The sequence below is a fragment of the Hetaerina americana genome, unplaced genomic scaffold (genome assembly GCF_022747635.1).
Source record: "Hetaerina americana unplaced genomic scaffold, ioHetAmer1.1.p SCAF_12, whole genome shotgun sequence".
NCBI classification, from domain to species: Eukaryota; Metazoa; Arthropoda; class Insecta; order Odonata; family Calopterygidae; genus Hetaerina; species Hetaerina americana.
Window position 1 is genome coordinate 4643715 of NW_027286292.1, and position 17719 is coordinate 4661433.

At 35.9% G+C, this 17719-nt stretch overlaps 1 protein-coding gene across 1 annotated transcript in view; it reads right to left on the reverse strand.

The window, feature by feature from the left end:
• Cadps (calcium-dependent secretion activator 1) overlaps positions 1-17719 on the reverse strand; it is a 368169-nt gene that overhangs the window by 194067 nt on the left and 156383 nt on the right. Inside the window, exon 3 of the mRNA XM_071582912.1 lies at positions 5955-6122. Coding sequence (XP_071439013.1) covers positions 5955-6122 — 168 coding nt within the window. The remainder of the gene's footprint in view (positions 1-5954; positions 6123-17719) is intronic.

The window sequence follows — 17719 nt, forward strand, 5'->3', positions numbered from 1 at the left end:
ACATGTCTACTTATCAGATTTGCTCCCCTATCCCAGCATCCACTCTTTGCCTCCCCAACTCATTCCCATGGTAATTGCATCTCCACAAATTTTATCTATCTTCTGACATGCAATTGATGCTCATCATTTTACATAAGCGAATGCATCCACCACCTTGTCCATCCACATGATCAATCACCATCACTTCTGTAATTCTGCCTCACTCTCTTCTCTTCCAATCCCTTCACACGTGAATTCTTGCAACCTCTCCTTCAACCAGTATTTCTCTTTAACCATTCTAGAATCCCTCCCCAATTCAGCCACCAATACAGAGGTTAGAACTCACGAATCCAAGTATATATTAGCATTCTGATCTTTCAAAATTCCTGGACTCAACTGTCACCACTATATCCTTACCACTTTCCTCCCCCTTTCCCAGCACACCCTGCACTCCCCTGCCCAGCCCTCGTGTTCCCTCCACCCGAAACCTTCTAAACGTTTTTTGCAATAATGGCCTGATGACGTTGGTTTTCAATGAATAGCATTGACAGGTGCACACTAAAACTTTAATTTTCAGAACATTGAGCAGCCCTATTCATTTTACATTGAAATATGTGCTTACGAGATACATTCTAATCAAACCGGCTGAAATAATTCTACCTTAATTACTGATTTACATCTGAAACCCAGGGAAATCCTTTCCAATAAGCCTTATCTTCTCCTTAACTTTTATGAGTTCTTGGTTGAAATACTGGCCACTATTTTAGTTAACCACCATCGACCACTAGGAGGCATCCTTACTGAATATAATCATTGATTTTGGAGACTAGTATTGAGAGAGATGGTGGGAAGAAAATTTACTCCCCCATAATACACTTGGGCTTTGAGTCTTAAGAAAAATACATCACTGCTACTGCAACACCACATGATTTTCATTATAAAAATTGCCCCAGTTCTGTCTTCATGTCTGTTGAGAGCTAGCGAGGGATTGCAAAAACATTGAATAAAAATGCAGGAAGATGCATAGCTAATAAAGCAATGGATAGAATATTTCTAGGAAAAGTAAAAGCAGAACCAACAGACTTGATCATTTTTCAAGTATGAATGCCATCAAGCAATCATGAGGAGGAAGAAATTGATAAGGTAATCAGAATCAGTTAGAGGATATAATAGGGTGTGTTTCAGCAGGGAAACATTTGATAGTGATGGGGGATTCAAATGCAATGGTATGCGAAGACAGAGAGAGTGATTAGGTTGGGGGTTATGGTCTAGGTGTGAGGAATGACCACGGGGAGAAAGCAATATAGTTCTATAGGAGATAAGGGTTAATCATCACCAACACTAGGTTTGGACACCAGATAAGGCATAGGCATGCATGGAAAATGCCAGGCGACTCAGAAAGGTATCAGTTAGATTATATTATAGATCGACACAGGTTAAGGAACAGTGTGATAGATTCACACAGTTTACCTGGAGAAGACGCAGACTTTGATGATAATTTAGTAGTTTTGAAATGTAGCATCCAATCCAAAATGATACAGCAGGGGCAGCGGGTTAGGCAATGGAATATAGAGGTACTAACTGGATTGAAAGGAAAGAATATCAGCAGGCGGTAGAGAAAATAATGAGTGAGCGAAAGGAGCCAAGTACTATTGAGAAAAAATAGGAATATTTCAAAAAAGAATACCAAAAGCTCCAAAAGAAACTATTGGAATTCTTAATAGGAAAAGGACGAGGAAACCATGGATTAAAGATGAGATGATTAGAAAGATAGTACAGAGTAGGAAATAGAAGAATGTAAATACAGATTGACATAGAACGAAGTATAAAGAGTTAAATAATGAATTGAGATGGGTAACAAATAACGGAAAAGAAGCATGGTGGAAGATTCAGTGTGAAGATATGGAAAGTTTACAGAGGAAGGGTGAAATTGGTGTGCTATACAACAAGATTAAAACATTATCGGAGGGTAGGTGGATTTTGAAAAACTAATGAATATTTGGCAGAAAATAGGAATATATTTGAGGAATGTGAGACTAATCCGCACGCAACCACTACATGTCTCAGACTTCTCCGGCGTGAGTGGGAGAAAGAGAGTCCAGATGGGCAATGTTAGGGAGAGGAGTAAAGCATGGTTGTCCATTATAACCTGTGCTGTCCAACGTACATGTGAAGGAAATTATTAAAGAGGTATGGGCAGAACAGGAGGTAGGAATGAAAGCTGGTGGGGAATTAATAAAATCAATTTGGTTTGCAGACGATGAAGCTTATTTTGTCAGTCAGCCAAGGGATTGCAAGCATTACCGAGTACATTGGAAATTCAGTGCCATAGGTTTAGGGTGAGAATAAATGTAAATGAAACAAAGGTTATGCATTTTTCCAGAAAGAGAAAGGCTAACTTAAGCATTAAAATAGGAGGGCAAAAACTAGAAAAGGTGGAAAAGTTTTTCGAAGTGTTTTGGAGCAAAATAATGCAAGTAGTATGGACATAAAGAGAAGAATTGTATTAAACAAAGAAGCTTTCACTAGAAAAGAATTGATGACAGGGACAAGGAGTAAGAAAGATAAAAATGGCTCATTAAATCTTTGATTTGGAGTGTAGTTATGTGCTGCATGGAAACATGGGTCTTTTAAGAAGGACGATAGGCATAGATCTGAGGCTTTGGAAATGTAGGGATGGAGAAGAATGGAGAAGGTGAAGTGGGTAGAAAGGAGGACAAATGAGGAAGTGCTTTGTATGGTGGGGGAGGAGAGGGGATTGTTAGGAAAAATCATAAGGATACAGGAAAAGTGGATGAAAAACTTATTGCTTGGCACTGGGATGCTGAAGACTGTGATACAGGGGAGAATGTTAGGCATACAAGGAAGGGGCAGGAATGGGAAAAGAATGTCGGATGGAATGAAGGGAGGAAGGAAGAATATGGAAATCATGAATGGCTTGTTCTAGAGTAGGATGATGAGTTGTTTTGTAAGGAAAGACAAAAGAAATATTTGGTTGTTGTGTCTATCAGATTAGAAAATGGTTTAGAGACTCATTTCTGGTCATTTATTTGAGTTAAGTGGAATTGCCCGCATGCAGATGCTATGTTAGTCCATCTTTAGAAATCAAATTCTGGAAACAGTTTGGACCAACAGCACTCTACAGGTCAGACCTAGCTAAATTATTTAATTCACAATCATTGAGAGGCCATTATACAAGGGATTGACAAAGTGAATATCACCCTTACGACGTCTATACAGAGAGGGACACTTAAGAAAGTACATAGCATTGTGAGTACATTAGAAGAAAGAAATAAAGTTGATGCAGTCAACCAGATGTGACTTTGGTCAGTTGGTCAGTGTAAGGACTTTTGGATGCACCCATTATTATTACAGGCTGCATAATCAGGATGTGAACAATTTATTGCTTTTCTTTTTGAAAAATATAGATGTTTCACTGATATAAAACATTTATATTACCTATTAATATTTAATGTTACCCAATAAAAATACTTTTCCAGAAAAAATAAACAAGAAGAATAAATACATCCAGGCTATTTCCAGTCAAAAAGTCTTGATGATTCTATTTCTGTAGTGGTGTTGTGGAGTTATTTAAATGAGAGAGATGCTTTGCTTAGTGATAAACTTAAAGATATTAAGAGTAACATTAGATTTTTATCTGAAATATTTGCTCTCTTCAAAGAAAAGAAGGGGCAGTTACAGGGAAAAGGCAAAAACCTTAAAAAGGCAATATCTGTGGTATTCATGCTTTTTTAAAAGTTGATTTTGTTTAAGTATAATATAGGCCACCATGACCTACATCAATTTTCCTCCCTGCATGAGCTAGAAGAGAAAGGTAGTACAGAATGATCTCAGAGTCTTTTGAGACCATTTAGCCATGTCGCATATAAATATGAGTGAACAATTTAAAAATATTCATTTGATGGAGTTTTCAGACTAGGTGATAAATCCATTTTTAGATATTGAGGAAGTTAGTTTGTTAGAGGAGGGATTAATTGAATCACAAAATGTTATTGAATTGAAACCTAAGTTCAAGAAAAATTATAACAAGTTTTGGTATATGAAGAAGTTTTTGATCACTATTGCGCACTATTAATGGTGGTTAAAAATTCCCTACTTATATTCCTAGCTTCATATTTAGTTGAACATGGTTTTAATGCAGTTATTCATCTGCATGCCATCAATGACATTAAAATTTTATTTGATGGGAATGTATTTTTGAATTTAGGCATACAATTTTCTTCAATTAATTCTCCATCTAGGAGTACTAAAATCAATAATCACTCAATTTGTTGAAATAATTTATATAAAACATTTAGGGGCAACTCTATTTCCACAAAGAGCAAATGATTATAACCCCACAACATTGTATTGTTTAATTTGAGAGAAAAATTGGCATGTAAACTTAAAAAAATAATTTCTTGAAAAGTTATGTTTCGATTTATTTTTAGTTTAAATTTATATTTTCATGTATATTCCTTTTTATTTTATACTTAATTCTGTCCATTCATATTGACGGATGAATAATAAATCAGCACTATAGTTGTCGGCTTCATTGTTTAATCTTACTTTTATAATGTTCCTCAGTTAATCATTTCGACTATGATTATGATTACTATTTTAAATTTTGCGGTTGGGTGTTGAGGATAGGTTAATGGAGGCAAGGGTGCTGTGGCTCATAATATTTTGGGAAACACTGATGTAGTTACTAACACTGCATAATAGGAAGGGAGACTTAGTGAATTACAAGGCTTGCAAACAGCATATACAATCTCCACTACCCATTCCTGGACAAGATAGTTATTTGATTTATATTTATATGGTGGAAAATTTTTCTTTGCTGTATTAACAATAATTTCAACCCACAGCTTCTCTGCCAACCACAGAGTCACACTTCGGATGCCACACTGCCAGTCAGGGTGACTTCCAGGGCTAGAACAATGGATATAGGGGTGGCTGCATATTTTGACTTTGGTATTTTATTCATCAGGCAACTAAAGCCAGTGCAACTCAGACCATCCTACAAAGATCTCCACCCCCTCTGCACTCACCTCTGGTATATGAATAAAGCTTATTGAACAGGAGTGGCTAATTTCGTATTTTGAAAGAGCAATTGCCCATTAATTAAGGATCTTTGGCTCAATTAAAAACTTCCTAAAAACTAAGATATATAGGCATCCTAGCATTAACTAATGAATAATCACACATGAGAAACATTACTTCTAAAGGTGCATGTATTTTCTACATGCACTCGAATTTGAACTTTTAAACAAAATTATTCATCGGCGGTACTGTCATGAAGCACTACAATACTGGCTTTAAATATTTATGTTCACTGGAGTCAGGGAGGGGTTTCATAAAATGCACCACTAGTAATGTTATCACATTATACTTTTTTGGGATTTCCTGCTGTGTGTTCACCATTTTTTACATGGTAGCTAATTTTATGGATTCATATTCCTGATTTTTCTGATAAATATGCTATCCTCCTTCCTGATTTTTCTCTGCATTATTTTGAATCAGATTTTACTGTGGATCCCTTAATGCTTTGTGAATCACAGATACTGAAAGAGGCCAGACAATAGTTTGTTTTTCCAGGACCCAGGACCCCATCATTTCAGGTTTACCTTGGTCTAAGGTAAACCTGAAATGATGTTAAAAATAAAGTAATAATTTTCATCAGGAATTCCTTATTTGAATATCAAAATCACAAGATTTTTAAAACAGTCAGTGCTCTTCCCTCTTTTTTTATGAGTTTTTGATTAAATAAAGTAATTCCTGACTGAGAGGTCACCCTGTTGTAAGACCCAATCTTTCATTCTCAAAAAAGTCTAAAAAATACTCAATACACCACAGGAAATCTCAAAAAGTCATGACAAGAACACCACTTGCTTTGGAAAACCTTCATTTACACACTTACTATATTATTAATCAGTTTTACAGAATATCAAGTATTAATGAATTTTTACACTTACAGTAAATCTGCCCTGAATTGTTTCAAGTTGCTGCTTTGTGATTTTAGTTTGCCGCCTTGTCATATCCGTTGGCTGTTTTGAATTAAATGGATAGGCAATGCATCTTGAGATAAATACATAAAGCTGCAGTCTTCGCTTCCTCTCCTCTTCTTCCCGCTCCTGCTTATCCTGTAAAACAAGGAAAAAATGATTAGCCATGAGAATAAAAGCTCGAAAGGGTCTTTAAGTACCATTATTTCAACAATTATGAAATTCAATATTAATAAAATAAATGTTATATTTCTTGTTTCTCATGTTAGGTAGTTAGATTCAATGACAATTAAATGAAAACAATTAATTAGAATGATGCAAAAGAGCTTTTGTTCCTATCATGGAATGGAACAAGGAACTCATACATTTTATGACTCGAGCATCCTGTCAAATCTCAATTGTTTGCATGGAAAACAATCTGTTTAATGAGTGTAGAACAAGTATTCAGAGGCACAAAAGTAAGAGAACTTAAATGAATGGAATGTTTTTTAGGAATAGGAAATCTGATGCCACTAGCATAGAGTTAGGAAGATGAAATTTTGAGATAAAAATAAGTGAGACTAACATTCCCCTGTTCTAAGAAAACTAAGTAGCAAGCCAGGTGAATTTCCTGTGCATATAAAGAAGGATGGAGTACTGTGGTCACATAGGTAATAAACATAATTGGAGAATTTTTTAACCATGCATGAAGTGATGGAGAAAAGCGAGTGAAGTGTTAATATAGAGAAAATTGAATAACATGAATTGTTGAGATTTCAAACATTTATAGAATAATTTAAGAATTTCTTATCCAACATTTTTATGTTAACATTTGTAACTACATATATACATTGTACAGAGTATATGGGATCCTCAAGAAGTTTGATTGATTTCTTAATTGGATTAAGTTCAGCATAGAGGAGGTAGATTTGTAAAATGTTTTTCTGATAAACTGAGTAGCGTATTGAAATCATTACAGGAGCTAGGCTATGCATCACTCACAGATCAATGATTAAATTGCAGATTAAATCTCTTTCATCAATTGGAAGGATGTCTCTTTAGCAATGATGTTAAAAATGTGTTATTAGTTCAATCGTACTACGGTAGGTGAGATCATGTTAATAAGATAAAAGAGATTAAGTGTAAGACAGAGAGATTTATGATGTCATTTTTTCATACAAATGATAGTGATCAGAATGGACAGCCTTAGTGTGAAAAATTATTTCAGGTCAAAATTAGTCGTGTAAACATCCCCTGACACACACCCTAGTCGTGGATAGTAGGGTACTAAAAAACTAAACTAACTAATTGCATATATGCTGTCAATGTAGTAATGGCAATAATCTAAGTTTTCAACCATCTGTTAAAGGAAAAATTATTGATTGGGCTTGAATGGGAAGTGTTATCAATAAAAGGTAGAAAAAATTTAAGGCTTCAAATATTTTAGGGGACAGAGAAATCTGTTCCAAAAATAGAATGTAGAAGCATGAACTAGACCAAAAAGAAAAGAGTATCGGCAGGCCATAAAGAGAGTTATGAGGAAGGGCAGACAGACGGGTAATATAAGAAAATGGAGAACATACAGAAAGGGGATATAGAAAGCCACAAACAAAACTATAAGAAGAGTAAATAAGAAAAGTATAAGGAAACTATGGATTACATTTGAGTTGATTAGAAAAAAAGAGAGAAATTGAAGAAGGAAAACAAAGAATTCTGCTGAAAAAAGTGAAGAGAGTTGAATAATAAACTGAGGCAGAAAGCAGGAGGTTGACAGAAGTACGTTGGAAGATGTAATGCGAGGATAACAAAAATGTAAAAAGGAAGGGAGCACTGTGCAGGAAGGTGAATGCAGTGAAGGGCATAAGAAGAGAAAATCCACGCAAATGATCCAAGATAAGTTAGATAAATTATGAAATGACCGTGGGAGGATTCAAGGGAGATGGAAGGAATATATATATATTTAGGAACAATGCGGTAAAGACATTAGGCCAGCAAGTTCAGACATGAAAAGAGAATATAATGAAGATATCTTACGCCTAGGCATACTTGATGGTGAGATAAAATGGGCACTAGGGAACTGAAATCAAATAAGGATATTTGGGAGCTGATAATACTCCCATGGAATTAATAAAAGATCTAGGAAAATGAGGGAGGAAGAATTTTTGTGGACTAATTGATAGCATTCATGAGAGGGGAAATTGGCAGGTGAGTTTGTCAGGTCAGTGTTAGTTTTGATACCAAAAATGAAAAGGCAGCTGTATGCGAGGAGTATAGAACAATAAGATTGATTCTGCACACACACAGCCGAGAGTGCAAATGATTACTTTGGGGATGATCTGTTTGGGATCAGAAAGGGGAGAGGCACGAATTACACCATAGCAATAATGACCTCAGTAATAGAAAGGAAGATAGAATTCATGGATGTATAACAGAAAATAGGAGTAGAATGAATGGACAGGCACTCATCCATGAACTGTATATGGCTCATACTGCTCAGATGCAATTGCCAGTTGGGGAGTCGTGATGGGGGAGTAGGGCAGTTTTTGGAAGATGCTAAAAACAGGAGTGTCCATTATCACCAGTACTTTTCAATGTTTATGAGGAGGATAAGCTAAAACAGGCTTAGGAAGAACTGGGAGTAGGGATGGAAGTTGGAAGGGAATTTATAAATTCAATTAGGCTTGCAAATGATCAAGCTGTAGTTAGAAAGACAGCCAAGGGGTTACATTCATTATTGATTGCATCAGAAAATCAGTGTGATAGGTAGAGGATACGAATAAATGTAAAATGAAAACAAAGCAGCGGTTAAGAGGCTTTGAGAAATACATCAAGGCTAAGTAAAACGTTAAAATAGGAGCTCATAAACTAGAAAAGGTGGAATAGTTAACATATCTAGTAAGTGTTTCAGACCAAAATGATTGAAGCCGTAGACACACATGAAATAGAATTTCCACTAACATATTGACTGTTTGGCCTACTATTCTTAAAAAAATCACAAAATATCGAGGTATTTGGGATGCGTCAGAAAGGCATGTATTGGCTGGAGCGAACAACTGATTGGCCCAAAAAATCCATTGTTCGAGGTAAGAATGACCACAACTTTAAAGATTACGAGAAGATGAAAGAAAAAAGACATTAGAAAATATTACTTTGCATATTAAACAACATTGAATTGGAATGGCTTAAATCGGGATGTTACAAACCCTTTACAAAACAGCATTAATATACTGATGCAGTTTTGCAGACGCAATGTACACAGTCAATTATCGAAATTTGTCCTATTACTACCAAGCAGTGGCCTACGTGGTACACTGATGAATAATAATACACATGAAATAATTACTAAACTATCAAGAGGAAAGGTGACTACTGAACCTGAGCTGTTTGACATCACTGCACGTACCTTACAATTTACCAATAAAACTGCTACTAGAACTTAATTTTTGAATGGGTTATTCATAAGGCGAAGGAATCGTATAGGTCAATTTTACTTTTAGTATGGCACGCGTTGAAGAGTAGAAATATCCTTCACGTTAAGAAACCAGGCGTGTTAATATAGGTTTGAAGTTCACACTTTATGTAACAACACATTTTTGCCTGAAACCAGGTGAACTCTTTCAATGGTTATGTTAGTGCTAATAGAATGCTTAAAATGAAACATTTTTTTAATGGCGGGACTAATGTCACTCACGGGCTTCTTCAATTTAACGAAATAGAATTTCATGAAGAGGATGTAATACCTGTAAACCCCTTCACCAAATTTCAAAAAATATCTTTTAAGGCCTAAAAAAAATCAACGCTATATTCCATATTGATTTAATTTTTTCCAGGATTGTTTTCTTGCTGATAAATTCGCGAATCTCGCAGGATCTGCACCACCGGAGGAATAACATTCAGTTTTAAACTTCTATTTTCTTCTGATATCACGTTTTAGTTTTAACGGACAACATCAACCCATTGTCACTTTGTATCTTTTTTATTTTTATCCAGGGAATGGACGTTTTCCCTCACATTCTTGGTTTGACCACTGTGACAAAACTACCTCTCAATACATTTCACCATTCGCGCCCCTGGGTACTGAACTTCGATACGCGCGCGACGACTTTCACGTGTTAAACTTCGCGACTAGCGCTTTCAGATAATTCGTTAAAGAACTCCGAGGAACTCGGCTTGGGCATTAGAAGCGCGAAGCATGAAATGGCTCTCGGTAATCACCATTGGCAAATTTAGTGGCGCTTGTTTCCTTTCTCCTCGTATGAATAGATGGATAACCTAGCGAATTACAATTAAGCATAAACTAAACACGGGAACATGTTATTTAATTATTAGCCACCGGCACTCACTCCTTCCCGTGGTATAGCGCATAAGACACTTAAACTTTTCTAGGGATTCTATTTAAATGCCCAGAAAGGAAATAGTAATAAATTAGGAAAAAGTTCTTTTTTTAACCGATGCCACAAGGTCTATAAAATTACTACTTCTAACAATTATCGTTTTGTATCATCATCCGTCCTGTAACAAATACTTTATTTCTTATCTCTGTTTTCATCTTCTAAACTTGAATATATTTATGTCGTTTAACTTATCTCATAATACAATCGAACTATCTTAATAATTATAATAATCACATAATATTACATTCTTCATGCACCCAAAACATTGCATATTCCCAATTTTATTCTTCGTCAACTTCAAAGATCCTCTGGTTTCTCTTTAAACCAAACACATTATTACTGAATGGCATATTGCAAGAGTTTCAACGACGTTATATATAAACTTAACGTAAGAAGTCGTTAACTACCTTAAGATTTTGTGTGTTATAGGAACTACAGTCTCTTACCAATTCTATTTCATTACCCTTCGAAGGCATTTATATTTTATGTCAATCCTATCTCGCATACTTATTTCGTAAGATATTTGTTACATTTCATATTTTCTCTTTGGTTAATTGCTTCATTGGATACGACGTATTGTTGAAAAAAACTCAATCTATTCAACAATATTTGCTTTGATTTTCGATTCTTAAAGAGACCCATTGCTAAAATTGTTGGAAGGAAGTTCTTTTAACAGTGAGCTAACTTTTGAGTTGCAATTTTGAAAGGTAAGATTTCAGTTAATTGTTATTCTTTATTATAATCAAGTAACAGTATATTTTGCGACATTTTTCACAAAAAAGCATCGAAGGGGAGCATCGAAAATTCTTTTTTTTTAATCATTGAACATGGAGAGAGGTAGATGCAAAGTGCGTGATTAATTAAAATAATATTTCTGTTATTTTATTCCGTGAAAGTAATTCTAACAGCCGCGTTTGCCATTTCAGCTTTACCACATAGAAGGAACATCGACATGCAACTGATTGTTCTTGCTAGGAGATGGAATTAATTCGTGTGAATAACATAAAAACGATTTATATTACACTGTAAATATTTCAATTATGTGCAGCTTGGACTGCAAAGTTTCATTGTCATCCTCTCAATCTTACCTAAACTCTGTGATTTCATTTGTCATTCCCCGGATAATTGTTTTCATATTCATTATAATAATTTTTTTATAAATAGGTTGTCGTGCATTCTATTATATGTGTATAGTCTTGCCTCCTTTCAACTTCGAAAAAGTTTCAAATAATATCACGGCATCATTAACATCTATGCGTAAAATCTTGGCACGGGGAATGATTAAAGGTTAAATTAATATAAATTCTTTAATGAATTATTAACTATTATTTTAATGGAGCACTCTTTAAGGATTTTAAAATATTTATGCGTATATTCACCCGCCATTTCTTTACATTTATAGCTCAATTTTCAAAGTGAAAGCATCCATTTACTCTTTAATACACAGCTGAAAAATGAGTAGTAATGTGGCTCGAGTTTGAACCCAAAAAGGATAAATTTTTTCAATGGAGATTGATTGATGGGATAATTTTAAAGCATTTAAGCTGATTGATTTTTAATTCTTTACCAGAAATTGAAATAATTTAATTATAGCCATGGGATTCGAATGTAAATGAGTATAATGAATTAAATTAATGTTATTTCCATAATTTAGCGTATTTTGCTCGAAAAATAGATAACAACTTTTCCAAATGGAATTTTTGAAAACTGCGTAGTCAAATAACTGTTCATGTTGTGGCGGGTATCCCTATGACAATAGAATTGTTGCCACCGACGCATGATGCCGCATTTATTTGTGGAAGGGGAGCATCAGACGCAAGTATTACGTCACATATTTCACCCACCAAGGAAATTCCACATTACTTCCTGAGATCACATCAAATTTGTTATTGATGGGATATGTTACTTGATGCGACTGGTATTAACTGAATGCGTATAGACTTATGGCATTACATATTTGATATACGTATGCACAATTGCGTGACATTAAAGAATATACCATGATGTTTATAAAATAATTTCAGTTTGATACTTAATTGCACAAGTAGACGCTAAACCGGAAAATGAACTTCCAAAAAATGATAATTGATGAGGTATTCGCGCGCAAAGCTTCAGTGAGTTCTAAAGATGACTGATTGGTAGTATCAGAGTTGAGGAGGGTGGGCCGAGACTGGTGTCACCATTGTGAAATATGTTAAGCTCGAGGCGAGCTGCGTTATGATTTTCGATCCATTTTATCACTCATTATATTCCGGTTGATTTTCGTTTGTAGTCTTCTCTGGCATTAGCATTTCAATTCCTAGAAAAATTACATTCCTAATTATAGCCAATACTTAATGAAATTCCTTAGTCCGCTACCCTTTTCCTGTCCACCGCAACCGATGGTATTCCTCATTGCTTTGCTTATTGAGAACTCGAGAAGGTCTTCTATGCCAGAACTTCCTTCACGAATATCACAATGGGTTCGAAAGTCAAGGATGGGTGAAATAAATGAAATATAGGGGTATGGTAAGTTAGAGGACTCAGAAAGAGCCAGTGTGACGTCAATCTAAATTAACAGATCGCAGACCATACTTAGTTCTCTCCCAAGTTTTGAGTGAGGTCATAGATTTTTTAAATGTTGATATAGTATCCATCCGATGTGATGGACGTCGAGATGTGTCTCGATGCTTAACTTTCCCAGGGTTTCAAACGCTTTCAGTGTATATGGGAAGTAGAAGTTACGCCTTGGAAGTTAGGAAATGCGGGGAAACTTTAATGTGACGTCATATTCAACTTCGTCAAGCGAGAGAGCAAGGTACATAATGCCTGTACCTGGGTAGGTACTAGCACTTAAGACTTCTTTTAGGAATCTGTCTGAAAAGTTGTAAGATATGACGATGTGAATCGCAAAATGGAGGGGAAATGCTTGCTGGAGTGGGGGAGAAATGGCCTGCCATGTCTCTCGCCAAATGAAAAACCACAGAAGACCTTATTCACTTTAAGTTAGCGATGTGAACATGAAGGAACATATTTTTCGTTTTAATTACGCGAACTTGCAGGAAAAATAAAATTTTAAAAGTTGCTCATAACTGCCAGCAATGTAAGATGTATTACTTCGCACAGTCTCAAACTATTCACAAAATATACCAATGGTAATAACTTGTGAGGGGGCAGTTACTCATTTATCTTCAAAGAAATAGGGGTGTTTTATGATTGAAGTGAATTTATGCGAAGAGAGGATCTTGATCGTAATGGTCCTCTTATTTTTAAACATAGAAATAACTCCAAATGTATAACTGCTTAGAGATAACTTATTTTCCACCGTTGTATAACTGGACCCATTGCAATAAATTCCTAACGAGTTTCCTCAATACCCTCAACACCTACTTCCTCGATGCATTTCACATTTACTATCTTCGCGTCACATATTGCTTTTCTTGATAAAGACCTCCAATTGAAAAGAAGTAACATTTTAGAACCTCTGTCCACATCGTTAAGTGATCACAGAGAAAACTTTACCTGCTCAACAACAGCTATCATCCCACAAGAACTAAACACGCCACCTCATAGTCACTTTCTATCCGTGGCCATGGAATTTGCAACAAAGAAGACAAACTGAATTTTTACCTTAACTACAGATCTATCTATCAAAGAGGCAGTAGCAGCAGCATCTCCTACAAATTTTACGTCCATTCGAAAATTTTTTCCCGTTGGAGAAGGAAACCACGGAGATCATTAATTTACACACTTTTTATCCCGGAGTACAGAAAATAGACACCATTTTCGATGCCTAGTTTGGAAAACAACGACTTACCTGCTAACCTATTACCAAAGCATCCCACATTATGATACAGAAGCTCTACAAATGTAACCAATATTCTCAGCAGCAACCCTTCTTGCCTCGCACCGGCATTCGACATGTAGGTCGTAGCCTATGAGCAGAGCGTTGGACTACGGCCCGGAAGGACCGGGTTCAATTCCCGGGGAAGCCGCTCTGGGCACCCTCAGCTCGACCAAGCCGTGTGTTTTTTCAGATTGTTTACGATTAATCTTTATTATTTAACTCTTCGTACTCTTCCTTCCACGTATATCCGTATTTAGAATCTTACAGTTTATTCTGTCATCAATCTTTCTAATCACATCGTTTGTAATCCATGGTTTTATTGTCCTCTTCCTATTTAACGTTCCTTTTATTTTGTTGGTGGCTTTCGACATCCCTTTTTGATATGTTCCTTTTTTCCTCATACTGTTCCTGTCTCCCATTTTTCACCCATATTTCTTTCCACACCCAGCTGCCCACTTCTTTCTTGTCGTTTCTGTTGATGCTTCTACATTCCATTTCCTAAACCCTCTACCCTATCTTGTATTTTTGAATAGAGCGCTAAATTTCATTTTTTAAAACAATTATGATCCTAGTCCTTTATTCATTGGTGTCTTAGGTCATTTGTTCTCGGGAGACTGCGAATTAATCATGCTGTCCCTAAATCTACACCTAACCGTAACATAGTAAAACTGATATTTTTTGAGCCCTCGGTTTTTTTTGTGTCGTCTCAAAGTGCTCGTTATGCTCAATACCTCATCTTGCAGAACTCAAATGCTTTCTCCCTGCGGTCATTCCTTGTTCCTAAACCGTAGTCGTATACCTGATGACCTTATATTCTTTTAATAGACCGCACAAAATAAAACCAGAGAGTTTACAGAAAAATATTGTAAATAAAAATCAAGAAAGAGATAATTTTTGATGTCACATGCTTAGTGTGTCACCCTTGCCACACGCCCAAGCGGTGGCGGTTAGTTTTCATTTAGATACTTAGAAGCCCAGCGGCGTCACCCGGAACCAAACCCAGGTCCTCCGGTCAGTAGCTCAGAAGTCTATCCACAGGACTACTGCGCCCCGGAATTTGAAAATTATTTCGAAAGTAATTATTGCGTATAAGTCTTAAAAACCGTGAAAATTTTATCCAACAATTTTCTCTCCAGGACAGGGAATTGTAGCCCCCAACATTAAAATTTTAAATCAATGGATTGATAATGTAAATAAATTGTAACCAATTAAAAAGGAACTCAAGCATAGGGGCAGAATCTCGGTAGTTTTTAAACCCGAAAAAAGAAAAAAAAACTTCATCCGAGAAGCATGGTATAATTGGTATCAAAGTTGTGCAAATTCTTAGAATCATTCATGGAGTACTAATCTTTAATCTTTTTCTATGCATCCCGTTTTAATTTGCCTTGATGGCCTGAAGTTTAAGTTAAAAATTTTTCTTCACTGGAAGATATTAAGGGTGTTAATAATACAAAAAAATGTGTTTTGAAGAATGGGTGACAAAATATAAATTGAAAAGTTAAGTGGCATACCCCTCCAAATGGACTACAATATTGACGTGGTTGAAGGGCTTGTGCGTTCTCATGATTCCTAAAGTACTAAGCTCTAACTTGGATATCGTGGCGCATGCACATGTAGTTAACATGATCTACAATTTTAGAATAGTTAAAAAAAACTATATTGGCACTAAAGGTTGAGAAATCCTTAATTTTTTTATATGTCCTGCCTGGTGTGTAACCATCTCCTTCCACACACCGTAGAGGTAGCTTGAGGGCACCAGGTAGATAGATTTTGCCAGTCATAATTAACACTGAATTCTAAAAAAATAAACTTACACACTTTAAAAATCTCTGAAGGGAATAATTAAAGACCATTGAATTTCGCAGTAGCAATCATCCCAAATAGTCGCCCTTTTAAAGTTTTATCATAAACAAATTAAGAAATACCATCGAATTTTGCAGCAGCTGGTTACATTGTACGAAGCGTCTTCCCAGCTGTCAGCATACACCATAATACACGTTTGTAAATGATGAAATAGCTAGATTAAGGGTATGACGGTATATTAATTCTGAATCAAAGATGTACTTGTGTGTGTGTGTGTATATTTTTAATTATATATATATATATATATATATATATATATATATATATATATAGAAGTACTCGGAGATGAAGACCGATCTAATGTAGAGTAGGATGCTGGATTTTGTGTTTTGTTAGGGGACACAAAATATTTATTTAGTAGCTGTGTCCATCCAAAAAACCTACCTTAACCGGTAGATTACCTAATAATAATAATATATAGGATATGTATATACATATATGTTTATATATATAATTATATATATATTATATATATGTATATATATATATATAGTATATGCTTTCATAGACGTAACACGGAAGTGCCGAATAGTACAATACACAGTAACACATAATATAGAAACACAAAAAAAGAGAACACTCACACGTATTTTCTTGATATTTCGACGGAAACAATCCGTCTTCCTCTGAAGATGTAGAAGTAATGACTGCTGGAATTGTTGAGGTGAGGGGTGCGAGAGAAAGGGAAGGGGGCCAGGGGAAGGGGAGAACGGGAGGCGAAGGAGGGGTGAAAGGAATGGTTGGGGAGAGGAAAGGGAGAGGGAAGGGGTGGAAGTAACAGTTTTAGGCCACTCCCATCAGTGAACGACATTGAGGCCCGGATGCTGATAGGCCATACAGATGTAAATGAAAGCCAATTCAAGGGTTTTTAATTCTATTTATTTCCGATAACCCTATAGAATTAAAAACCCTTGAATTGGCTTTCATTTACATCTGTATGGCCTATCAGCATCCGGGCCTCAATGTCGTTCACTGATGGGAGTGGCCTAAAACTGTTACTTCCACCCCTTCCCTCTCCCTTTCCTCTCCCCAACCATTCCTTTCACCCCTCCTTCGCCTCCCGTTCTCCCCTTCCCCTGGCCCCCTTCCCTTTCTCTCGCACCCCTCACCTCAACAATTCCAGCAGTCATTACTTCTACATCTTCAGAGGAAGACGGATTGTTTCCGTCGAAATATCAAGAAAATACGTGTGAGTGTTCTCTTTTTTTGTGTTTCTATATTGTGTTACTGTGTATTGTACTATATATATATATATATATATATATATATATATATATATATATATATATATATATATATATATATATATATATATATGTGCGTGTGTCTATAATTAATAGTCTCTGAGATCCATCCTCCGGAAACTCTCCCCTACCCTCAAGAACGACCATCACCAACCTTTTTCTCATATGTCCCTCCGTTACTTTTAAACGCCCTGCCAACTTATCAGATCTCGTCAAATCAACCATTTAACTCAATCCCCACCATGTCCCAAAGCCAATCTGATGCCCTACAATAAGACAAGATGCCAAACATGCCCTATTTTTAGAACCCAAATCCCGTCCCTCTCCTACCCCCTTTTTAACTCTCTCCCTACAATGCCCTACTCCTCGAGCACCTCCAGTAATGTAGTTTGCCTTCCGAAGTGCCAACTATGCCCTAACTTCTATATT